The 27,213-nt window shown below is 39.9% G+C and overlaps 3 protein-coding genes across 3 annotated transcripts; 1 reads left to right on the forward strand and 2 right to left on the reverse strand.

Moving 5' to 3' along the window:
• Positions 1–1,059: 1,059 nt before the first annotated feature.
• LOC145770453 (transcription factor BTF3 homolog 4-like) lies at positions 1,060–10,514 on the reverse strand. The gene is made up of 7 exons (XM_082582109.1): positions 10,496–10,514; positions 5,371–5,452; positions 3,797–3,910; positions 3,168–3,276; positions 2,848–2,885; positions 1,945–2,062; positions 1,060–1,354 (listed from the first exon to the last, which is right to left on the reverse strand). The coding sequence occupies exons 2-7, from the start codon at positions 5,422–5,424 to the stop codon at positions 1,308–1,310; spliced, it is 480 nt and encodes a 159-aa protein (XP_082438235.1). The 5' UTR covers positions 5,425–5,452; positions 10,496–10,514; the 3' UTR covers positions 1,060–1,307.
• A 4,993-nt stretch (positions 10,515–15,507) lies between these two features.
• On the reverse strand, positions 15,508–21,105 carry LOC145765896 (uncharacterized). Its single transcript, XM_082577565.1, has 2 exons — positions 17,640–21,105; positions 15,508–17,378 (listed from the first exon to the last, which is right to left on the reverse strand). The coding sequence occupies exons 1-2, from the start codon at positions 21,103–21,105 to the stop codon at positions 15,508–15,510; spliced, it is 5,337 nt and encodes a 1,778-aa protein (XP_082433691.1).
• A 4,087-nt stretch (positions 21,106–25,192) lies between these two features.
• Positions 25,193–25,861, forward strand: LOC145765905 (uncharacterized). The gene has a single exon (XM_082577574.1). It carries the CDS (start codon positions 25,193–25,195, stop codon positions 25,859–25,861), a length of 669 nt encoding a protein of 222 aa, XP_082433700.1.
• The last annotated feature ends 1,352 nt before the right edge of the window (positions 25,862–27,213 follow it).

Genomic DNA, 27,213 nt, shown 5'->3' on the forward strand with positions numbered 1-27,213 from the left:
AACTCACGCCAGAAGAGCCCAAAGAAGCACATTATTCATCCAATGAATATAACGTTGAGTCTATTATTGGTGCGTCGCATGTTCACCATTTTTGAGAAGAGTCTAGAGACTCTAGACGAAACACATAAAGACCGTTCATGCAGATCAGTGGTTTGAACTGTGGTACGCCAGTAAGTCACATAATTTGAGAGACGTTCAGATAAAATAATAGAATTTGCAAAAGCTTTTTGACTACGCAATGTATTATCGTGTCATAATTACTTTTATACTGGGAGGGAATTCTCTGATGTTTATGATGCAACAAGGGTTCTTGGTTTCGATAACTATAAATCCAAAAGCTGGAACCATCTTGTTGCACCTGAGATTTTCAAATGCGCTATTAACGAAGTTATTCGGTGCTATTTTTAAATGCGCTTTAACGTCTGCCCCGATAGCTCAGTTGGTTAGCGCGTGACTTCGTGAGCGAATAATGCTTCAAGATCAAGCGGCGCTGGTTCGACTCTCGGGATGTGCGCTTGTGCAATGCATTCTGAGGACTGCCCCTAATGGATGGAATAATTCCCCGGCAACAAGACTTCAACAATAAGCGGAAACTGCACTCTGTCAATCTCGGTAGCTGGCCCTGCGTCAAGAGCCTCTACAAGTACCGTATGCGAAACTACCAGGAGTAACCTATCAAGGCTTTGTCAGTCCGAGGATAAAGATTCAAAACCAAACCTTACTCCTTGCACTAAGCAACTGGTGGAGAAAAAATTGCATCCAATTGATTATAAATATTTGATGTGCTTTGTCGTTATTTAGTTTCTAATTTGTCTTTTCAGCCCTCTGCTGATCTTCGTTTAATGTTCTCTAAACGTTCTTGTCTTGATTGTATTTTTTTTTAGATTGTTTGAATGAACGTGGTACGGTACGCAAACACTAAACGAAAGTTTCGAATGGTACACGAATAGAAAAAGTTTGGGAATTATTTCATCAGATTATTATCATCGACCGGTTAAGTGTTACTGGTTAGTATTCAACTGATCACAGAAGTTGGTGAAATCACACGCAGACAAAAGATTGAAGAACCGGCCTTTTAATAGCTGCAAACGAGTCAAATTTTTAGTTCATGATTTAAATTATTGTCAAAATTTCGACCAAAAACATTTACATGGACAAGGCATTCAGTAACATTGTAGCCTACAGTTTAAAATATCAATCAAACTAGTCGAGTACAAAACATTTGAAAAGCAAGGTGAAGCGATGTGTCCATAGTGAAACTGAAGGTGACTGGGAGAAGATGTGATTATACAACACATAATTTCCATTCAAATTTCTTCGGCTTTAGATGCTTCATCGAAGTTATCCGTTAAATCTGTAAGAAAAATATAATTGAATGCACCTGTCTTGACTTGAATCGTTTGTCTCATTCTGACAGCTCACGATGATAAAGAGAAACATGTACCAATTAAACTTACATTTTCAGCGTGTTTGTTCACCTATATTCAACAATGTTTTGAATTGCTTATTATTATTTATTTGCGTCAGACAAAGCTGTCCATATCCAAAAGTGTAGCTTAGCAGTTTGTTTTCAATTTCTAGTACGTCGACACAATTTAGGCGATTTCAAACATAGTTTTACTTACCAGATAATATTTAAAAAAAAAACATATAAATATTACTAAAAAATTTTGTTCATCCTTCTATGCTACAGGACGATGACCGCAAAACAGTGTTCTCCCAGTCAGTAACAGTTGCCAAGCGACGTTGGCAACCCCGTTGGAAACTTCCCCAGCTAGCCGGCAATGAAATGACACGCATTGGATCAACTTTTTTGCAGGTTGTATACTATAGCCCTTTTTCGTTGGGTCGTCAGCTAAAAAGAGTGCACCGCTGCTACGGAAACTAAAATTATTGCCCCTCACGACATAGCTTGCAAGTCACCCAATGCAATCCAGCGCCCACCTGGGACATCATCGTCGCCACTTTCGGGTTCTTCAGGAATCTGTTGGATATCTTGTGTGGAGGGGATTCCCATAGACCTCGTGGCAAGCTTCTTTAAGTTGTTGATGTTTTCAGAACCCTAAAAACGAGTGTTATCGATAGAATCAAAAGTTTTAGTTTTTATTAGATCGGCCTTCAACCATGATTGTTTAATACCGCTGCTACATATAAGACTGACCCGCGTTTACTAATACGATAATTAGGGTCAACAGTGTTGGGGTCAACGGATTAACTTCCAAAATTCCAATATCATGGACCATAATACAAACTTAAGTATAATTTAACAAAGTCAAAATTAAGTGTGTGCATCACAAAACGTTTGATCAAATAAAAAGTATTATAGTTTTTAAAACAAAATACTGAGAGAGCTAAACAAAACAATAGACTTGTCGATTGTCATTGAATCGTCGGCAAAAAATTCTGAGTCTCGTGCAAGTCAGCAGTTGTGGACTAAGCAAATGGCAATTGAGCTAACAACATTTTAGCAAGCGGCTGAAGTTGGAAAATAGTGAAATTGAACAAGCCAAAACTTGGCATGTCACAAGTCAGCAAATTTAATATAGCAAGCGATGACCAAGCATGTCCGAAATGAGCAAGTAAATCTCATTTGCTGAGTTGTCGCATGCCGAGTGGTCTCGGCGACCGAAATATTCTACTTTCACCAGTGTCATTCGTACTTAAACTGCAAACTAAATGTTATCAAACAGTGGTCCGGAGCAAAATTAGCTTCTAATTCCACTATACACAAAAACCACAAGGATGCTTTGCAATAGACCAACAAAGGGTATTGGAACTAAGAATAGACACTGGGTAATTTCAACAAGCTATAAAAACTAGATTTCTGTGTTCAGAAAACGCACTTACCAGTTGATTAAGGATACCCGGCAAAAGCTCGGTTAAGTCTGGAAGCAATAAAGTAAGATTAAAGATAAAAATTTGAGGATATTTTATTAACATGCAGATATATCCGATTATCTGCATGCAGAAGTTAATTTGTTTCATTGCACGAAGAATATAATATCCAAACATTTGTCAATAATAATTTGTTTAGAACAGGTAATTGCATAATCAGGTCAAAAAGTATGAAAAGCTTAGTGGTTAGATCACATAATTCATCTGCAAAAGATCATTCAACCTGGGAAATTGCAACAAGTTTGTATTCTTGTTAGGTTTATGTTACATACGTTTATTCTCTGCATGCCCAGTGACTGCAAAGGTATTTGATGAAGGAGCAGCTTGCACTTTAGGATTATTGAAATGAATAACGTCTCCATCATCTTTAATCATATTTACCTGAATGATATAAAAAGCACAAAAGTAATTTTACCTTCAACTTGTAAAACCTTATTATACATTTTTTGCATCGTCAAGATGAAGATAACCCACACTTGAAGTTGAATGTAAACGCCGGGAAAAAGATTTTAGCATTAACAAGAGCAGGATGACCAGCTCTTTTCTCTCGACTGCCTTTCCTTCAGTAACTATGCCCACCCAATTTATTACACAATAGGTAAAAGTGAACTGTGTTTTTCAACAACCAAAAACCGGAGTCGAACTAAACTTACGTGATTGGGAAGTAAACGACTTGCATTCTACGTCAACTCACCGTTTCCATCCCAGTTTCATTCACAAGGTAAAAATTAAATTTTACATCTCTTTTATCTTCATTTAAAAATAGACAAAAGTTGGAAGGATTTTATAAATGGTTGGGCTAAATTAACATGCTTAATGAGAAAACGCTTAAATTTACGCTAAGCTTCAAATATCCGGAAATGAGTCCTCAGACTGCCAAAAGAAAAAAAGTACAACTAACCTCCTCAATGCCAGAGATGTTATTCACTGATAATTTTTTTAAAGTTCCTTGCAACTTCTTATCATCAGTGGTTGCAGTCCTGTGAACAACTTTTCGTTTTCTTCTTGCAGAGCCCTAAGTTGCACAAAATTGTGAAAACATTTTCTAGTACAGTATACAATTGTTTAGTTCCACCCAGTGAAGTGGACCATAATGTGCAGAGCACGTTAACCATTAGGTGCATATCAAAAAGGTGCACTTACTGGGGCATCAGGATATTTAGATGCGGTACACTGTGGCGCCCAGTCATTTAGTTGCTATTCTAAGTAAAGTCTATTCCATTGGGTGCTTGATGAATGGTGGTAATACTGGAGCAAGTGGCATACGCAGGATTTTCTCAAGGGAAGGGGGGGGACATTGAAATGCTTTTCAAATCAAAAACGAATTTAAAAATTGCCCATTTGCGCAGACGACAAAATTGGCTTACTCAACTCAGCAAACCACGCATATAGAGAGTACATTCAGTGGCGTACATAGGATTCTGTTGCTGGAGGAGGGAGCATTTGATAAAACTTGACACTTTTGATCAAAAGTAGCCTAATGTTACTTTATAGTCTGACCAAAGTTTAAGATAGCCGAGGCTATCTGATGCCGGAATGGCCCGTTTCGGTGAGTCCGATCCCTTAACGGGGGATTTTTTCAATTTTTTTTTTAAATTATTGTGTACCGTAGCCTAATTATCATTGCCGTTTTACGGTTAGGGGTTAGAGGTTAGGAACTCACCGAATCAGACTCACCGAATCGGACTCACCGAATAGTAGCAGACCCATCTGATGCATAAATATAAACTCTCACGCTCTTTGCGTAAATCACTGTATTTACGCATTGAATTATTAGATGTGTAAATATGAAAAGCACGAAAGGGCAATGTCATTAGCTTAATCATTAATGATTATGAGTGAAATTTGACTCACTGAATAGCACCTAAATGACCGAGTGTCACAACACGCCACAGTGCACGGCTGCACGCTCCTATGTGGCAGGAACCTACCTGTAACTGTCTGCACCTAAAAGACGTGGAACCCATGGTGGAACCACAATGTGATACACTCAGACACATTAAAACATGTTTTTTCTGTTGTTTGTTTTCACTGGCTATTGCCGCTTGTAATTATTGCTGCTGCACACCTAATTATACATCAATGCTTTACATAAAAATTGTTATGCATATTTAGTTTTTAAGCTAACTAACAGGTTAGTTTTTCCATCAATTCTTTGACGTTGCTAGAGTAAAACGTTTTTTCATTCCTTCGCACTTTCATTATTTGATTTTTGTGCTGTTTGCTTTCAGCTTAACTGAAGATGATCTAGCTGCTAGCTGATCAAAATCGATTTTTAGCTGTATATGATTGAACTGACTCGTGTGAAAATACATTTCTTTGCATTACAAGACATGTAACCAAGTCGTTCATATCAAGCATTGTTGTGGGTTTGACACCTGTCAGAAGATACCTCATTTCTTGATCTATATTATAGACCATCTTGAGTCTGATGCAAACAAAAATAAAATAAATAACGACACTTGGAAAACATACCTTTCCTCCAATTCGAACATGCTCTTGAAGCTTTGCTAATTTTTCTTTATTCATTTTAGAAATGTGAGTGCTTGACTAATGCCTATAAAACATGAGAATGAAATATTTCTTAGAACATTAATCAATGATAAAAAACATTACAAAAATACATGTTGTTTTAAGGATGAAAACTGCTATTGAAAATGATGATGATGTTCGCCCTTCGTTTCCGAAGATGGCCAGGATCATGACTTGCGCGTGATTTTGTTTAAAGTGAGGAAGGGCTGCGCGGGACTCCAACCTCACTCTCTTGTCTCAGGTTTCAGGGTCCAATGGCAAGACATGGTCAAGACGATTGGGTGAAGCATGAGATGCAGCAGGATGACCATAACGTCTACGTGTCACGTCATGCTCTTGGGCACGTCCTGCAACTGTGATACTGGATGGTGCCTTCCTGTCCGTTGAGCTATGTCCAGTGATGAGCTTCTTCCGCACAGTCTGCCACACATCCAGGTTTGAATAAGGTGACAAGCCGGAGTGGTGTTATTTGACCCATAGCTGGGGCCCTGACAGGTGCTACTGCTACGGGCCAGAGCAGACCTGGGAGTAATGGAAAACTAAGGGGTAACTCCATATTCCCCATAACTCCGGAGTTCCCACACTGGAGCCTTTCCCACCGGTTGCAGTTTTTAACGTCATGCCCAGGACAAGAAATATATTGAAAATATAACAATACACAATGGCTATAGTTACCATATATCACAACGTCAGTGCCAAAAAAATGTTATTTAGCAAACTTGATGTACCGGTCTAACGGTACATTTAAAGCAGCTCATTCAAAGATTATTTCATGTTTGGCAAACAATTTATTCAACAAACAAACCAAAATCATTTGATCTCACTCTACATTTTTTGATACAAAATTGTTTTCGATGCTTTCGTTATTTGTATTAATTTCTATTTATTTGTATTAGACAAGAATGCCCATATTCAATAATAAAGATCTACAATAATAATAAAGATCAGTTGTTCATGTTCAAGCTTTTCAACTGTGTTACAACTTGAGAACTGACAAGTAGCCTAGTTTGGGGGAATGGCTCAGTTTTCTCTGAACTAGTAAGTACGATTGATAACTGAAAAATATAATGTAGTAGTAGTACAGTTTTAATCCGGTGATATTCCGTCGCCGAGGGTGGCCGGAGTCACCTCCAATCGCCTTCATACCCTGCCTCCACATCAATCTGTTAAACGCATTCTCTCTCTTGTCAAGCCCACCTTGCTGCTTTCCTCCTCAACTTGCCTTTTCCAACTTATAATGATGTAAGCTTTTAAACAAAGAGGTGGCTATACTTACAGCGACATAAGTATTGCATGCAAAAATGTTTATTGTTATGGCGTTTTTAACTTTTTATTGTGCAAATGTATAATTATATAGTCATTTAGTCATGTGCACAATCTCGTTGGTGACTTTGCAGCCAGCGTAGACAAATTTCTTTTCAAGTCTAAAAAAAAGGTGTGTGTGGTATCATGACTTATCCACACAGCGAATACCCCCCAAGAATGATGATGACTATCAGGGTAATATTTTCGAAAGAATATGTTCTGAGGAAATATTTTTTGGAAAAATTTTATCCTAGGAGACATTTTTCTAGCAAAACTTGAACTTCTAGCATTTGTCTTTGAAATCTATGCTACGGCATATTTGAGGGCTAATCGATAACAGTCTCCCCAAGACAACATCTTTTAAGAAAATCCACCCACTATCAATCAGGGGGAATATTTTCGTAGTGGATATTTCATTACAACCGCACACTGATTTTTCTGGGAATGGCCCGTTTCGGTGAGTCCGATTCGGTGAGTCCGATCCCTTAACGGGGGATTTTTTTAATTTTTTTTTTAAATTATTGGGTACCGCAGCCTAATTATCATTGCCGTTTTAGGGTTAGGGGGTTGGGGTTAGGGGTTAGAGGTTAGGAACTCACCGAATCAGACTCACCGAATCGGACTCACCGAGTCGGACTCACCGAATAGTAGCAGACCCGATTTTTCTAGACTTCAAAGTAAAGCTATCAACACAGTAATGTGGTCAAGTTGTCCATGCTGCAAACAAGACTGTGCACATGCGCAATAAAAGAATCATAAAAATAAAAATTTTCTCATAAAAAGGCTTTACGTGCAGCGAATGCCACCTATTTTGTCCCTTAAAAAGATCAAAAAGGAAATGTAGCAGCACCGAAGTCGCTTATCGGAGTTCTCATAAACTTCTTATACTTTTTCCTTGAAAACATTGAGGATTTTTTTTTGCTAACATTTTTCAGTTTTCCCTTGAAAAAATCAACATAAATACAACAGCACCTAAGTAGCTAAGTAGACAGGAGTTTCTGCAAACATAAGATGATAAGAGCTAACTTAGAAATGCGTCATTCATACACACAATGCCTTAAGCAAGGTAGTCGGCCGCTATTATGTAAATGGCTTTAGGTTTGATAATTGGTTCAAGTTCTGTGGTTCCAATCTCAGTTAAACTTTTACGCAAGGTGAGGTAGGCCTACTAGGGATTAGCACTCTTGCACTAACAGGGGAAAAGATAGGCAATCTATCCATTTTGGAAAATTAAATGTCTATGGAAAAATGGACACGCAGAAGTAACAATATTTTTTTCGTAATTAAACAAAGAAAAATACATCAACTTTCATACTCGGGTCATTTCATTATAATTCGATCGGGCATTGGAACCATGCAATTTTTTTATTAGCTTATTGTATTCTTCTCATTATGCTGAGAAAAATGACACCAATTTTATGAAAATTGGTTCAGCGGTTTTCGAGATATCACGTCATTTATATGTTGTTACTAGGTGTCCTCACGAACATAAGAGTATCATAACACGTTTATGACCATAACTCCAGACCCACTGGTCCAATCTTAAAAATTTATGTGTCTAACCCCATGTTTTCACTGGTGGGCTTTCCAATAACATTGTATAAAATGAGCTACAGTCAGTAGTTTTCATGATAGACTAGTTTTGACTACCTTTAATCCGCTACCAAAATAACAATGATCTGAGGTTTTTTTTGAAAAAAAAAAACATTATTAGAAAAAGGAAGGTTACATGTGGGTTATATGCCATTTTTAGATAGTTACTACATCAACTTCGACTTTTAATCCGCAACTTCGACTTTAATCCGCGACCAAAATAACAATGATCTGAGGTTTTTTTTTGAAAAAAAAAACATTATTAGAAAAAGGAAGGTTACATGTGGGTTATATGCCATTTTTAGATAGTTACTACATCAACTTCGACTTTTACAGCAGCAAAAAATTCATGTATTTCAAGTTTTTAGTAAAAATAGAATATATGATTATTGAATATTTTTCGGATGGCTGTGGCGCTTAATATAAAATTTACAAATATTTTTTTAACCTTTCTTATCATTTCAACAATTTTGGTCTCTGAGCAGCCTGGTCATTTTTTGCGACAAGCCAAGAAAAGTCACCTTGCGATGGTATTGGGGGAACAGTTAAGCGAAAGTTGGCCAATGAAAGCTTAAGTCGACCAAGGGGCCAGCAAATTTTAAATGCTTCAGATGCATACGAATATTGCAAGGAAAACATCAAAGCTCAAGGGCATCAGATTTACATTCATAAAAGCTGATGAAGTGGACTGTCAAAGAACGTATCTTCAGAGATTTTCAAAGGGTTGCACAGTCCCCGATACCAGAGGGTATCATTTTGTTTGCTCTGACTGAGGGAATCGGGTCAGTCAGTTTCAAGCGTCTTCCTGGTGATGTTCAAGTTGCTGGAACACATCAGTTCTTTTCAAAAGCAAAAAAAAGGTTTGGTATGATTGACCATGTTGATCGAGAACATAATGACATTACTGTTAACTTTATGCATCCTCGTGGACCATCTCCATCTTTCATTTGGCCTCGTCATGAAGACAATGTCTTATAGACATTTCATCTATACATACTCATGACATTAAATGCACCAACTACATCAACAGGACATACGACGTACGTCTTACATATATGATCCCAGATTCCATTGCGAAAGAAATTAACTAGCTCTAATGAACTTTCATGAACAACAACCGAAACTCTCCTGTACGTTCTAGTTAGAGATTCTTTGACAATGCGGATAAAAAGTATTAGAATTTGCAACGCATGTTGTTAATATGTTTGAAGGAACTGTTCAAAGCGCTGAAATGCATGTTATGCATATTTTCTCACATTTTCGATTCAGCCTATTAAACCTGGGTGTAATATGTATGCTTGACAGCATTGGTTGTGCCCATAAGCGAGTTTAAAAATGATGATGTAATTGAAAACAGTTAAACAATCGATGCTTAGAATACAGAATATTCTATGCTCAGAAGTTTAAAGTTGCTCTGTGTATATATATATATTTAAAGAATGTTAACTACAAGTGTGCAATTGCAGTTAAGTTACTCAAAATTAATCTATTTCGGCTAAGTGAATGTTACACAGCAGTATTTATCTGTAAACAATAATGCCAACCTTGGAATACAATACTGATCAGGTTTGAGCCTAATGAGTTACAAAATGCTCTTAATTAAAGAATAACTAGTTGAAAATGATATACAACACACATCAAACCTTCCACTTTCAATTCATAAAAAAAAATTCAAAAAAAATACAGATCATTGTCATATCTGCCGCGGATAAAATGTAGTCAAAACTAATCTATCATGAAAACTACCGTACTGCCTGTAGCTCATTTTACACAATGTTATTGGAAAGCCCACCAGTGAAAACATGGGGTTAGACACAAAAATTTTTAAGATTGGACCAGTGGGTCTAGAGTTATGGTCATAAACGTGTTGCTCTTCTGTTCGTGAGGATACCTAGTGACAGCATATAAATGACGTGATATCTCAAAAACCGCTGACCCAATTTTCATAAAATTGGTATCATTTTTCTCAGCATAATGAGAGGAATAAAATAAGCCAATAAAAAAATTGCATGGTTCCAAAAAATCTTAATTTTGTCTGAAATGTAATGAAATGACCCACTCTGGGAAGTTGTTGTTATGTGAAATGTAAAACAAAAAAACGCCATTAGGTCCATTACCATTAGCCTATATATATCTGATGTTTTTCTCAAATAGAACAGCGGTCCCCAACCTTTCTTCTCTGACAGACCGGACTTGCAGTTATTCTGGATCATGAAACATCATCATCATTCAGTTCCACTCGTTGAGGGTTAGCCAGTTGGGAGCAATGAAACATCAAGTTTCTCTGTTGTGAGACTTTTCTATTGCAGTTTTGTATCCTAGTCCTGACCAGTCTTTAATATCATTACCAGTAGTCTAAGTTCTTGGTGGTCTGCCCTTATTTCGTTTTCCATCCATTTTTCCTTGTAGTAGGCCTAGTTGTTTTTAAATAGAGCTGTTGCAAATTACATATATATTCAAAATATTTCAATTTTCTTGTTTTAATTGTTTGAAGAATTTCCATATTGGTTTGCATTTTAAAGAGTTGGTTACATCTTCATTTGTGATTACCTACCATGAAATTTTAAGCATTCTTCTATAAATTCACATTTCAAATGCTTCACCTCATTTTACCTTTTATGACAATGTCCACATTTTTGCATAGGAAAGCAAAGACTTAGGCCTCGAAAGTGAAGCGTTTTAACCCAGGCTTGCCAGATTGGCCCTTTTGCGGCCAAATTTGTGAAATTTGGCCCTTTTTAGAGGTAGTCGGCCCCAAAAAACTTGTTTGGCCCCTTGGCCCTTTGTTTTCAATATTTGGCTCTTTTTGGAAGCAGTTGGCACATACTATCAAACTAGCTATTTAAATAAATGTCATTCGGAAATTGAGACTGAAAATAGGGTTGAAATATCCGGATATCGGTTAACCGGCTAACCAAGGCATTTTCACCTACTGTATCTGATATCCGGATAGTTTTATGTCGATTAACCGTGCAATAAAAAAGTAAAAATATTACTGTGTGTTGAGTGTTTTACGCCTCTTTTGCAATTTTGAAATCCTGCATGATCCCAGATTTTTGATGGATGATAAACTTGACATGTTTGGTGAATTCGGAAAAAGAAGCAAGGTATACGCTCTCGCAGCAACCCTGTTGCAAAGGTTACTTGGAGAGGTTGCAAGAGATCCTGAACCTAGAGTAGAAGATGAAAGCAACTTGGTATCAACTACTTCTGCAAGGGTAGAAAGAGGGCCTACATCTTTGAAGGAACAACTAGAGTAAGCCATCATGTCAGCATCTGTTGCTGCCACTGCAACTCCACCTTCCAAATCCAATACCATAGAACTTAGCAGTTAAGGACAATCCGAAAAGAATGTGAAGTCTATGAAGCAACAGCGAAACGGCCGGCCAATCTTCAAATTGTTTATGAAGCGCTGCTTACCATTCAGCCCACTTCTGTAGAAGCAGAAAGAGCATTCAGTGCATGCGGGTTTTTGCTACAAAACTCCGGTCTCGTCGAAACGATTCAACTATTGATGCGTTGTGCTTTATTCGAAATGCGTTACAAAAAAAATAAGCATTCGATAGTTTTCGTTTTATAGTGTAAAAATGAAACAGAGTTGAACCATTAACTTGTAACTGAGTTGCTTGTAAGATAAGGGTCTGCTACTATTCGGTGAGTCCGATTCGGTGAGTTCCTAACCTTTAACCCCTAACCTTAACCCCTAACCCTAAAACAGCAATGATAATTAGGCTACGGTACCCGATAATTTTAAAAAAAATTTGAAGAAATCCCCCGTTAAGGGATCGGACTCACCGAAATGGGCCATTCCGTAAGATAACATGTGTATTTTAGTGGTTAAAAGACTAGATATGCTGCGACAGGGTAGCTTTCAGTGTTCCTTCCAATATCCGGTTAACAGGGTAATAAAATTGCCAAATGTCCGTATATATCCGTTATCCGGATATCAAGCTTTTACAACTATCCATTCAACCCTAACTGAAAAGTGTTATTACGAATTTTTAGACAGTGTTTGCTATGGTTTAGCTGACAATGTTTATGCCAATGTCAAAGATTCGAGTGGAAACACTGTAGAAGTGGAAGATTTGGAATTGTTCTTGTAGATTGTGTTGTTGTTATGTTATTGAAGTTGTTAACGTTATTATGTTTTATTAGCAACGTTATTAACATTATTGAACAATTTGGCTCTTTTTTACTCAGTTTGGCCCTTTTTTCGACATTGTTTGGCTCTTTTTCTCAAAAGCTGTCTGACAAGTGACAACCCTGTAAGATACAAAATCCGAAATTTTGTCCGCCGGGTCTCGCCTTTCCGTCGACCGCATTTGTCCGCCATGAAGTTCCGAGAAAAGTTTACGCAAGCGGCCTTGTGATTTCTTGTGAATAAAGTACTTTGCCACTTATAATCACAAAGGATTAGAAAGCAATCAAAGCACCCGATAAATCACAATACACACTGCCTATCCTTGAATTGTTAACATTATTAATTGACTAAGCAGCTGATGTCTGACGATAAGCAGGATGCAAGGGACATCACAATATAATTCATTGATGCGTGTCTAAGTTCCGATGGCCGCCATGTGCTTGGCCGCCGAACAGCTTGCTTCAGTCGGACACGTTTGGCCGCTGGAAAAATTTGTTTCGAGGCCTGAATGTAATCCAGATATAGCATTTCATAATTTATTTTTGAGTGTTAGCCTAATTGTTTGTGTTATTGTTAACTACAATACAAGCATGCTCAATAAAAAAATCGTGTTTCACATGTGCTCTCCTGCTCCTGGCATCACTTTAGAGGCGTAGCAAAAAATTATAAAACTTAGGCAGCCCATTTTTGCCAATATTGAATCATTTTTGGGAAAAAGTTGATATGTGCATACTGCATAGTAGGATTAGTATTTCAAAAAAAATTATTTTCGACAAGTGCTGGGAAATTCCAGACGGCATTACCTGTGCGGAAACTCGAGGCTACCCAACGTGTGTCCAGTAGGCTACCCTTCCGATTTTCAACAACTGCTCTTTAACAACCGCTGCACATTCACCCAATTCCCTGCTATTTTTAGGAGAAACGTGGTAAAGGCTAGAGAGCTTGTCCATGAAAGATCGAAATCGTTTCACATTACTGACTGATTTTACAACATCACCAACCTACAGTTCCAATCTATGGTTTGCACAATGCCACACCACAATATCTGAAAATTCATCACGAAGCAATTTTGCCACACCATTTTGGTGACCTAACTTCACAGCCGTGCCATTACATAGGCCTACAAGCTACAACACCAGGGATATCTAAAGAAGGGGATACGAAGGCTTTTATTGCGTCTGACAATAGAAGGGCTTTTGTTTATCGTAAATAATCTGTGTTTATTGTAAAATGACAATTGACACCGATAATAGTTTAATAAATCTTGTTATGATAACTTGCATTGCGCTATTAGCATCAGACCTGGGTATTCACAGCATAGGCGTAGCCAGGGGGGGGCGAAAGGGGCCATGGCCCCCCCCCCTAAATTTTCCAAGTTTGTATTCTGAACTTGAGCCCTTTGTTGAAAATATAATAAAATTTGTAGAAATTTATAACGTTTTCCAAGACATCTGGCTATTAACACCCCCCAGGACTTGTTTTAGACACACAGAAAGACACCAATAAATTTTACAAATCGTAAATCGCGCAAAATTTACGCGATTTACGTTTCTTTGAACTAATTTGTGAAAGCAATTTCAGAAAGGCTTACTCTGTTGGGTTTTTGTGTAGTTAGTGAGTTTTTGTGTAGCTGAGTTTTTGGTGTTCTCTAATTTTAGCCGCAGTGTTTGCCCGTTCGTGTGTAAGAACTACCTTTAATAAGTTAATAGCTGTTTATCTGCTAATAAATTTCATACAAATATTACCCTAAAAGTGTTTCTAGAAAGCGCTATAATCCATTATTTGAGTGTAATTTTTCAAAAAATTTCCGGGGGAGCATGCTGTCTAAAACGTTTTTTGCCTAGACTGGATAAAGTGCAGGCCTTACTTATTAGAAGAAATGGTGTATTGAAAACGACAATAATAAAACGAAACAAACAGTTGCTTACCGAATTCTTACATATTCCCTAGTCACTCCAAATCTCCAGTTCTCCAGATTTATAAAACAATGACCACTCCAGTCCATGCCAAAACGTAAAAAGAAAGATCAACTAGCAAAAATTGTTAATGCATGGCCGGGTCACTCAAGCATGAAAATAGAATGGAGCAGAGATACAACAATAATATTAAATGGGCGGGGAATCGTTTCTAACATACCCACCCCCAAAACCAGAGTTTAACAAATGAGGGTTTTACCACTGTAAAACGATTACAACGAAGCAAAATACAAACCAACTAATTGCCACAAGGTGGCCAAATAAACGACAATGAACATGAATTATGCAAATATCGACCAGAATCAAAAATATTCGCGGTTAGCAAGGATCACAATTGCAACACAAAGGCTGGCTTGCATTACACACAAACTTAATAGAACATGCATAACAGTAGCCTACAGAAGGACATCGAAGACACGCCCAAGAGGAGTTAAAAAACCCTTTTGACCAACATGCTTAGCGATTGCTAAAATTAAGCACAAAAACATAAGTCTACCGACAACTGGAAGTCAGCATAAACGGATACACGAAAAACAAATGATAGCATACATGGTACCAGTGGCAGAAGTGGGGATATGGCATAAACAAAAGCACACATACAACCTAATACTGCACAATGCTATGACCAGCGCAAGTGACATTAACGTCAGAGCAAAAGTAGGCTACCAGAAAAAACACGCGACTGTTAAGTCGAGTCGTGATAATTAAGCAATGAATTGACAAAACACGAAAAATAATATCGCACATAGCAAAAGCATTAGTAGTGAGACAGGTGTGTGAAATAGTCAGACCAAAAACAGAGCTAGACTGCTACAGTGTAAATAACTGCAGGATGCAAATAGAAACAACACTATTAATGGGAGTCAATAACACAGTTATGGCAGAACTGCTGGATGCAAATGCATCGACGACGCCGCGCTAGCTGCGGTAGTGAGGAGCACAAGAATAATAATAGTAAAATAAACACAAACACGCAATACAATTCAAATATGAAACCTAAGCAGCATGAGCAATGTCAGTTGTGCAATCGTGCCAACCAGCCAGCCTAGAAAACAAATTGTCATTTTAAAAGTCCATACTGCCCTCTAGCAGGCAGATCTTTCTGATGTCGCGAACAAACTCTGTACCGTCAGCAACCTTTACTCGCACGCGTCTGACAAGTTTATTAGTGTCCGGCATAACTTCCTTTACAATAGCCTTGGGCCAGTGCCCACGTTTAGTTGCCTCGTCCGTTACCAGTACCAAATCGCCTGGTTTCAAGCTTGGAGATGTGCCAAACCACTTTTGTCGGGGCTGCAACAGAGGGAGATATTGCAACAGCCATTGTTCCCAAAACTTGTTTGTGAGGTATTGGGTCTTTCTCCAAGAGCGTCGATAACCGTCAGCCTTCATAAAAACATCTGGCGGTAGGGTGTCACAAGCTGATCCGGTGAGTATCATACTTGGAGTCAGGGCTTGCAGATCATCTGGTGACGATGGGAGCGAAGTGATGGGACGATCGTTTAAAATTCTTTCAATCTCTGCTACCAGCGTTAGAAGGTCGAACTCATCCAACGTAGCGTTTCCTACCAGCGACCGCATCAATTTTCTTAATAAACGAAAAAATGTTTCGTAGAAGCCGCCTTGATGTGAAGCACGCGGAGGGTTGAAGTGCCAGTTCGTTTCATGCCGAAGTAAGGCATCGGTGACTTTCTTTTGATGGAGGTTCTTGAGTCCTTGCCGAAGTTCGCGGTCTGCAGCAACAAAGTTTCCTCCGTTGTCACTGTACAGATCAGTAGGACAAACGTTTCTACGGCTGCAGAATCTTCGGTAGGCTTGAAGGAATGCACTTGCCTCCAGGGATTGCACGACCTCAAAGTGCACAGCACGGGTCGCCAAACAATTAAAAATACAAACATATCGCTTAACACTGCTGCGGCCGCTCTTTACCATCAATGGACCAAGAAGGTCAGTGCCAGCAGCTTGAAAAGGAATGGATTTGTTTACGCGTGGAGCAGGTAAGTTGCCCATCTGCTGTTTTCCGGCGGTAGCTTTCCAAAAACGACAGTTCATACAGGAATGCAAGACCCTTTTGACAGCTGATCGCCCTTTGACAATCCAATAACGGGAAGCAATGGCGGTAAGGACTTGTGAGCATCCCATGTGTCCTTCTCGTTCGTGATACCTCATGATCACTAGATCGGTGATTGGGTGCTGATGTGGGAGAATGATCGGATGCCTTCTTCCGCTTGACAGAGAAGATTGTTGCAATCGCCCACCAACTCGTAACGTTCCGTTAACAACATAGGGGTTTAGGGACTGTAGCTCCTTCAAAGCCACATGCTTCTTCAACTGCAAGTCGGACACGAGTTCCACCGGGGCGTCAAATCCTGGGTGGTTATGGAGAACTGCGAACACCGTCGGGTATGCTTGATGCTGGGCGGCTGTGACAATGGCAAGTTCAGCTTCGTCCATCTCCTCGACACTGAGCGAATCTGTCTTAACAGTCAAGGAGTCATCTCGGCATTTCCTTTTCAGGTACAATTTGAAGCGAAGCAACCATGCAACCGTTCTTTGCAGATCGTGGAAATGCGAGTAGCGGGTAAACAACCGACATAGAGAGTCTGAGTCCGTAATCGTGTGTTGCTGAGCTGAGCAACGTTCAATGTTTTTAACCTCTGGATCGTCTGACGAAATTCCGCCAACAAAGTCGGGCTGGTTTGGCCAATTGCTCGTGACATCATGCAAAAACTTAGGACCATTAAACCAAAGCTTAGCGGTATTAACTTTATCAGGCCAAACTCCCCGAGACGCGAGGTCAGCGGGGTTTAAGGTAGTCGGTACATAATGCCATTGATTGACACTGGTAAGCATGTGAATAGTGCTCAGCCTATTAGCCACAAAGGTGTGGAAACGAGTCGAAGTATTATTAATGTAACGCAGCACAACAGTTGAGTCTGTCCATAAGACAACACAATTGAATTTAAAATCACACTCCGTCAGGATAAAATTGCAGACTTTGGCAGCGAGCACAGCAGCAGTGAGCTCCAGGCGAGGTACGCTAACAGGCTTTAATGGAGCCACTCGAGCCTTGCCAAATAGAAAATTACAAATTACTACAGAATCATCATAAAACACTTTAACATAAAACACGACCCCATAGCCACTGGTACTGGCATCACAAAAACCATGCAATTCAAAGCGGATAGCACATTTACCAAAAAGAGTCAGGCTTCTAGCGATGGAAACACATTCAAGCTCTGGAAGGGCCTTTAACCAAGCTTCCCAATTAATGTTTACTGGCCCAAGGCCATTAAGGGGTTCATCCCAATCAAGTTGAGCGTCACATGCCTGCTGCAGGAGTTGCCTAGCAGGTAAAATGAAGGGTTGTATTAGACCTAGTGGGTCGTATGTTTGCGAAATCATGGAGAGAACGCCTCTCCGGGTGTTAGGCTTTTGTTGGATACTCACCCTCACCTCCATGCAATCGCTCGCAGCATTCCACACAACACCAAGGGTTTTCTGCGTTGGAAGCTGGCACTGAGGCAAATCGACCTTCGACGCCAAGTCTTCCTGCAACACAGAACTCAAGACCTCTGCACTGTTAGACAGGAATTTAGTTAAATGGAAGCCGCCACTTTGTAATAGTTCACGCAGTTGTTGTATTAGTTCGATAGCCTGATCCGGCGATTCACATGAATGACAAATATCGTCAACATAAACATTTTTTAAAACTGTGTTAACAGTGTTTTGATCAGCACCTGCTTCATTGTCTTTGGCAGTCATCCGAAGTGCGAAGGCAGCACAGCATGGCGACGACTTTGCTCCAAACACATGTGTTTGCATACGGTAGTCGACAGGTTCCCGCTTGAGATCATCGTCCGGATACCATAAGAATCGAAAGGCATCCCTGTCTCCTTCGTCTACACGTACTTGGGAAAACATGGCCTTAATATCGCCCACAACAGCGATCGGATGTTGCCTGAAGCGAAACAATGTTCCTACAAGGTTATTGGTGAGATCTGGGCCATGAAGCAGCTTGTCATTTAATGACACGCCTTTAAACTTCGCGCTGCAGTCGAAAACGACTCTAAACTTGGCCGCATTGGTCGTGCAGTGATGGGGCACATAGCACGTCTTCCCTGGTGTGTCTACCACACCAGTTTCAAGTGGCACAGCATAGCCACATTTAACATATTCCTGCATTTTACCACGATACTTATTGAATAACTCCGGGTCAGCAATAAATCGCCGCTTCATTCCCTCTAAGCGCTTGAGTGCCATAGAGCGATTATTGCACAGGTCTGGGTCCTCATCCTTCCACAACAGCCCTACAGAATAGTGTCCATCCACCTTCTTCACCGTGTCCTGCATGATCTGCAGCGCACGTTTATCCTCGATTGAAGGACAGGGTACCTGTGGCTCATCGATGTCATTAAAATCCTGCAACAATACATTTAACATACCATCGCAAGACTCCTTTACGCTAAGAAAGTTTACCATTACTGGTGAGTTGAGCTGCCTATCGCCACCATCTTTCCCATAAATGGTCCAACCCAGAAGAGTGTGCAGTCCACATGGTTCTCCTGGTGCGCCAGTACGAACTTCCTGCAAAAGATAAGCCTGGTGAAGATCGCTACCCAATAACAACTCAACCTTCCTATCTTTTAGTTCAGGGAACTTTAAGTCCTCCAAATGACTATATGCACTACTAAGTGCTTCGGTGGGAATACTGTGGCTGACATCCACAATCTGGTCCATCACCAGAGCATCTGCAACGGAAAACACAGCCTGCTCTTCCATTCCCTGCACAGCCAAAAAATCAATTTTCTTGTCATGAAAGGAGACAGCATTGGTGGTCAGCAACTCCACATTGCTTTTTGTCGCAGCAACCCCTAAGCGAGATACGAGGCTTGAGGAGCATAGACTGACGCTAGAACCTTCATCGATAAAAGCATAAGTATAGGTATAGTTGGAGGGGTCCCCAGCCCATACCTTAACTGGCAAAACCTTAAAAATTGTTGTCCCAGATGTTGCTGGCACAGTTGCGGACGTTGTTGCTGAGATGCCCTTCTTCAGAGCAGAGGGGCTTTCCTCTTCCACACGGTTTACATGCAGAAGTGAATTATGCCTCGATCCACACGTTGCACAAGATTTCTTAAATCTGCAATCAACCACTCTGTGGCCTGCTCTCAAGCAACAAAAACACAGTCTATGCTTTTGCACCAGGGTTCTTCTTTCTGCAACAGGCTTTTGTTTAAACATCTCACACTTCCATAGGGCATGCGACTCTGCACACAAACAACAGGACTCTTGCTTATGGTTAGCAGATTGGGAAATCTGCTCTTGGGTTGTGCAAACCGAAGCACGCTTGTAGCCACCTTGCGGATTAGATCGAGCCATCGTTGGTTGTAGAGCTCTCTTAACATCTTTGCCTGGTTGCATAAGATGGCCATATTGGCTGTCGGCTCGAGAGGCTGCATCCTCGACCAAGACTCTTAAATCGCCAAACGTGGCACAGTCCGATCCCAAGTGATTAACATTAACAAACTGCTCCTTTAACTTATAAGGAAGTCGCAGGAACAGCCGTTGAAGCACCTCATCACTGTTTAAAAGATGGGACTTACCCCAGCCATCGAAACTGACTTCACACTTATACATCTTGTCGCAAAGCTTTGTGAGGCCCGGCGCATCCCACTCTGAAATAGGGGGTCCTTGCAGCAAATCTTCCTTCACTTTGGCCATGAGTTTTCCAGGGTTGCCAAACCTTTTTCTCAATCTATCCCATGCCATTCCATATGCTCTTTCACTATTTTGCAAGCAACTCAGGCCAGAAATTACTTCCAAGGCCTGGCCTACACAATTGTCCTCCAAAAAGGCGATGCGATCTTCAAAGCTTAGATAGTTTGACTCAATGTATCGTTCAAAACGCCTTTTAAAGTTAAAGAACTTTAACACATTGCCGTCAAACTTCTCCAGCGACAACCGAGGACCATGAACATTTTGAAACCCTGCACTGAGCTGGGGTTGAGGCACGACGATGGGAAATTCACTACTATTATTAGCTTCAGTGCGAAAGGGAGATGTGTAAGGATTAAGAATATTACTAGCACTACTGCTGCCCTGAAGGATACCCTGTTCTGCTTTTACAGGTGGTATCTTTACACCACTCTCACGGGGTGTCACGTGACTGCTAGACTCAGCAGCTTTGCCTGTGTCACTGCCTGCATCCATAACTACCGATGATGTTTGATGTGACACTCGCTTGGATTGCTCTCGACAGCTTCGAATGAGGGTAGAGCATGCTTCAAGCAAACCATAAATGCTTTCCCCCATACGGTTCATCCTAGATTCTATTGAGCCTGATTGCTGTGGTTTGCATTTGAGTAAATCTAAACGTTTAAGGGAGAGCTTCCTTTGAAGTTCAAGGCATCTTTTCTTTACCTCCAAAACTTCAGAAGAGCTCAGGAAATCATCACTTGAGCATAGCTCCATGTCGATGGAAGTTATGCCAAGCTCGATTTCAACCAGCTCTTGTTCTAACACAACAAGACCTGGCAGCTCTTCGCTACTGTCATGTTGACCACTAATATTAGAGGCGGCCTCATGCTGCTCTGTTGAGCCACTAGCATAACCATTTGGCTTACTCCGTCTTGGAGTTTGCTTGGGCTTTTTACGAGCCATAATTAACACACAGCAATATACAAGCTACAAAAAACAAAATCTGTATGGTACTTACCTTTGGTGAGGTGACAATTGACCTTCACGATGTTACGGAGAATGTCAGTAAGCAACCTACTAAAATTACAGGGTTTAACGGTAACCAGTTCTACCTGACTAGAACAATGGCCTGACAGAGTACAGGCTTAGAAGCTTCAATCTTTGGCAGACCTGACAAGACTGCCCAAAGTGAAGATCTATTTACAAAATTTAAACCAAGTTTACAACGTGGCGGGCTCAAAGGCACAAACCAAAAAATGAATCCTTGGCAGACCTGAAAAGACTACCCTAGGATAACAAACAACTAGTTACAAAGTTCAAAGAAACTTTACAGCATGGCAGGCTCAAAGGCACAAACCAAAAAATGAATCCTTGGCAGACCTGAAAAGACTACCCTAGGATAACAAACAACTAGTTACAAAGTTCAAAGAAACTTTACAGCATGGCAGGCTCAAAGGCACAAACCAAAAAGTTAATCCTTGGCAGACCTGAAAAGACTACCCTAGGATAACAAAACAAATTACACAACTAGCTAAAGTGAGCTAGACAAAGGCACATACCATAAATGAATCCTTGGCAGACCTGAAAAGACTACCCTAGGATAACAAACAAATTACACAACTAGCTAGAGTTAACTAGACAGGCATAACCTTGCACCAAGCAAAGGTATGTTTTATAAATGATGTCTAAAACGTTTTTTGCCTAGACTGGATAAAGTGCAGGCCTTACTTATTAGAAGAAATGGTGTATTGAAAACGACAATAATAAAACGAAACAAACAGTTGCTTACCGAATTCTTACATATTCCCTAGTCACTCCAAATCTCCAGTTCTCCAGATTTATAAAACAATGACCACTCCAGTCCATGCCAAAACGTAAAAAGAAAGATCAACTAGCAAAAATTGTTAATGCATGGCCGGGTCACTCAAGCATGAAAATAGAATGGAGCAGAGATACAACAATAATATTAAATGGGCGGGGAATCGTTTCTAACACATGCCCCCGGACCCCCCTAGATTACGCGTGCCTTCGGCACGCTCTAACCCCCCACCACTTTCATTGCTTCCCTTGCTCAACCCACCAGGATACGCCACTGCACATCAAGTGGCGATGGCTTAAATCAAACACTTTGTTGTTCTCTTTAGATCATCAAATATTTGGCCCCCCCCAAATTTTTTTCCTGGCTACGCCACTGATTCACAGCATGCTCATGGTTGCTTGTTAATTCAACTACCCATATAGCCTACTTGCTTTAGCCTACGTCTAACCTACTGCAAAAGCTTTGTTAAGAAAAACAGCTTACTGGTAACTTTTCGACTGTCTTTCCAAACAAGTATTCTTTTAAATATGCTCTACGTAACATTTGCTAACTGTCCTCTGTAGCTCATTGCACCAGCTGCACTGCAAAACTTTCTACGATTTTAAAAAGAACCACATGTTTAACCGTATCTGTCACTGCTTCCTTTTGGCAGCAAGAGTTACTGGCCGAGACCATCAGGTCTACGTCTCTCTTATTGCTAATTACTCCGTCGGCTTATATCAAATAGCCTAACACCGGGAAAAAGTATGCCGTTGGTCAAAAGCCTTATCTATCACTTCAATCAATTTATTTCGCAAAATATATTCGTGATTGTGTATTTTAGGTAGAAAAGGTGATAAAGACTAGGTTTTAGACCTATTTTCGCCATTTCTTGGTCAAATTTTTCAGTTGACATTTCATTTTGAAAGTCTTTTTGTATTGAACACAGAATTTTATCAATTTCGTTTTTCCGTTTCTGTGCAAACAGTATTCCATGCACTTTTTGCACTACAAAGCAATTTGCGCAAATAATGAATTACCTTCCTAATTATTGTCTGCCAGCAAAGAATGACTCATATTGCGTCAGAGACCGACTCCCTACCCAGACAGCAAAATCGACGTTGAATCAATGTGAAAAGACGGATTTTGCTGCCCGGAATTTTAGCGCTGTCGCGTTTGACTGACAAGCACAAAATAAAACCGCACGCTAATAGTAAACTGTCAATCAAGCTATTGAATAAACCCAAAATTTTCCTGCATTTCATAACTGGCTGTGACAAAAGGTTTATTGTGAACTTCACAATTATCCGATACCAACATATTCGGGATTAAAATTTGGGGCAAGAAAAAAAAGTAAAAGTCAAGAAATCTCAGGTTTCTAGCGTCACTGCTTCTATGTGAAATTGCTGAATTAGCAGAGGGCGAGACCATAAGGTCTACGCCAGTGACAGATATGGTTAAAGCACTATAAACTACCGCCCTGGTAGTGTCATGAGAATAAGGTAGCTTAATCGCTGCGAGCCTTCATATCCCCTTCTCTAGATATCCCTGCTACAACACCAATCAAACAAGAAGATAAAAATGTTGTCAACATGCCATATGATTTTAGGCAGCTCATCAAAGATGTCATTCGCCGTAAGACTAGCGAGCACAATATGATCTACAAATACATTCATAGGTTCGCTTCCGTTAAGACTGGTACGAAGATGAATATGAAAGTGGATACGCGGCTCAACGTGGTCGACTCATCAAAAATTATAGATATAGCCTACTTTTACTGAGTAACCAGGGCAAAGCATAATAACAGCATAAAATATTTGAGCTTCCGGAACGTCGTTCCGGACAGTCAACTGTTTGATCAAGCTTAAAGGTAAAAGGTTTTGAGTTGTTCATCATTTGTATAAGTTAGTTTAGGTTAGATAAATAAATTTCAACTAGTTGAGAATCTAACTCTGGTTATTGTTCTGTTTGTAAAATAATGCATTGTGAGAAGCTTATCTTTGGACTGAAGAAGCTTCTTTTCAAGCTTAAACCTGTTAGTTTCGTATAGTCTACTTGTGGAGTTCTCTCATGATCAACACTTTGAATAACGCAACAAAGCTAATCAACTCTAGCCTATATTTTTCGTTTTTTACTCCTATAAATTTTGAGAAATTCGCTTTTTTCTCTTCGTTTTTCTAAATTTAAAATTTTTTCTAAGGTGTTGCGATCGTAGGCCTACCACATGAAACGGATTAACCTGTTTCGGTATGTCAAGCACGTTATAACGTTCGCTTTTCGTCGCTTCTATCTTTTTCTGCACCTAAGGTATGCATGTTGTTTTTCTTTGTAATGGTCAAAACTAAAAACAAACTGAACTGGCTTGAAACCACTCACGCACATGTTCTGTCAACGGTGTCGTTGTCTGCAGTGCAGGATTAAGGTGGATGCTATTGATGCTGCAGCATTAGGCCCATTCCTGAAATAGGCCCAGACGAAAACAGACGTGAATTTTCCGGACGCTGAACAGTTTTCCTTTGCTTAATTAACCCACAAATAATTCTTATTATGAAATTTGTAGTCCGACTTTCGCACGCCTAGGCACAGTGTTACGCCTAGGCACGTAAGATAAAGCAAGATTTTGGCATAGACTACTTATTTAAGATGAAAAATTATAACACTTTTCGAGCTGTTTCAGGGCCCTTCATTACTTCAGCCGCAGATAAGATGCACGGCTTTATTAACTCTTCCCCAATCGTGTATGCTTTTTTTGGTTTTAACTATTCGTAGAGAAACTAGATAGGATTCATGAAGAAAGGATTTTTCGGTAGTCGTCATCTTTTCATTTGCTTTTTTTAATCGTTCATATCAGAGAATATTCGTCCAAAATATTCAAGTGGCTTGCCTTCAAGATTGTTGTGCTTTGAATGAAAGTGACGAACAACTTTAGAAGGTTTCATAACGTCATTTGGCAGAATTTGGGAGCACACCAAACATTAGGGCCGTGACGATTGTTCACTACCCAGAACTATTGTAAAACCAAGCTCCAAGTATTTTTATTGTATTGCCTGACAAATTCCCCTTTTCGTTTCTTACTTCCCTCTGTGACACTCAACTTATCTGCATATGCCCTTTTCGTAGTTTACATTTGCACCTACTGATACTTGGTTCATTTCCATTTTGAGAATTATTTGTTTCAGAAGTCTTAGTTTTTTCGAATCACTGGTCGACACGATTCAATTTGCACGGGACAGATTTGACGTGTATGAGCAGATGGCGATCGAAAAGGTTCCTCACGGCGAATACAAGGCTGAAGAACGTCGAGGCCGTAAGCGAAAGCGAATGCCTGATGAAGGAGCTGCAAACGAAGAAAACCTCACCCCTAAGGAAACATTCAAAACCCATATATATCTGGTCATGATCGACAGATTGTTAGCTGAACTGGAAAAGCAAATGAAGGCGTATGAGGATATATCTACAACATTCGGATTTCTTTCGGAGCTAACGTCATTGAGCATAAAGCAGATCGAGAATAAAGCTCAAAATCTCGTTTCCTCGTATCCAGATGACTTGGAAGACACGCTGGTGGCTGAGCTCATACAGTTTGCTGTATTTATGCGCACCCAGAAATCGGTGAGTGTGAACGAGTCAGCAGAGCTTACCATGTACAAGCTTTTGTCGTCGTTGAACCTTTCTCAAACATTTCCAAACGTCGAGATTGCTTTGCGCATCTATCTGTGCTTGATGGTGTCTAATGCCTCCGGCGAGCGGAGCTTCTCAAAACTGGGAATAGTCAAAGGAGAGCTGCGGTCCTCGATGAGGGAGGAAAGGCTAAACATGCTGGCGCTTATGAGCATTGAACATGAGGTGCTGAGCAGCCTTGACTGCACTGACATGATCGAAGATTTCGCGCTTGCTAAGGCTCGAAAAACAGTAGTATAAGTAAGCAGCACTAGCGCAGCATTGACAATATGCCAACGTTAAGTTGATCTGGATTAGCCTTTTCTTCATTAACTCCGCTTTTCAGGCAATATTGGTATTGAATTGTGTTGGTGTTACATAGCCTGATGTTACTCTCGAGTTTTTACGATAACACGTCGTTATTATTGTTAATGTTCATTAAAATTTGGCTGACTGCGTCGAAAGCAATAAAGGCTCTTTGGTCGGTCTGATTACGCGTGTACGGTGGAGTCAGAGTGTCGAATGCATATGTACCAATGCCTAGAAAAAATAGGCCTGTTTTTGCGCTGCAGCATCAGGCCCAGTTTCGTCTTAATCCGGCCCTGGTTGTCTGTGAATATTTTTTTATCCTCCGGCATGACAGAATGGAGCTGTCATCGGAGGTTTAATCGACTAACTTATTTGAAAAAAAAATGAATACCTTCCCACTACTATTGCTTTGTTTACATATAGCCTACGCAGACAAAACAGTAAAAGAGCCAATTTAGCAATTTTCGACAACAATATTGTCATTTGATGACCAGTGCGCGCGCTTAGACCAATATTCTGTAAAAAAAATGTCAATACTAAATGTTATTAGTCCTAATGCTGCGACTATTTTGCACTGTGAATAAACACAGGACAGCGATTGACTGTGTAGGCTAATAAATCTTAATTGTTGGCACATGAAGTTTTGTAAAAGCCCGAGTGCGATTTTCAAAAACACGCGTGCCACGTGTTGGACAACACAAATTTTGTTTAGGAAACTATTATCTACGGAACTTCTTCTAACTTACTTTTGAGTAAAACAGGATTGTTCAGATTTATTGCCTACTAAAGAAATAGGTTATTAGCCTAAATATTCGTCGGCTGCAGAGACAGTGATTTTGCAGTGGTTCTAGTTTTTTTTTTTTTTTTATTGAACTCCAGATGACAGCAGAACCGCTGCTGATGTAGCCTAACTACGCTCCGATGACACAGAGGTAACGAAACAAGACTCGAGGAATTTCTCTATTTGTGAGTTCGAATTGCAAAATTTAGAACATCTTTATTGGCGTTTTTTCGTTAAAAAAAGATTTTGCACAAGGTTGAAAACAATGAATATTCATCACCGGTCCCAACACTTTCATGACGTTGTCTGAATGACAAACAGTAAACAAAGTAATGCACTCATGAAATATCAGTACTTGAGAAACATTGAAAAACGAAGCAAAGTTACAAATAAGCTAATGTTAACTCCACCTATCTACCATTAGCCTATAAAATGAGCACCGGCATGAAATTGCAGATGAAACTATTCCATGAACATTGTTGAAGTTTTTAAAATACAAAGTGATATGATCACCGTGTCTGAT

The sequence above is a fragment of the Aplidium turbinatum genome, chromosome 1 (assembly GCF_918807975.1).
Source record: "Aplidium turbinatum chromosome 1, kaAplTurb1.1, whole genome shotgun sequence".
NCBI lineage: Eukaryota > Metazoa > Chordata > Ascidiacea > Aplousobranchia > Polyclinidae > Aplidium > Aplidium turbinatum.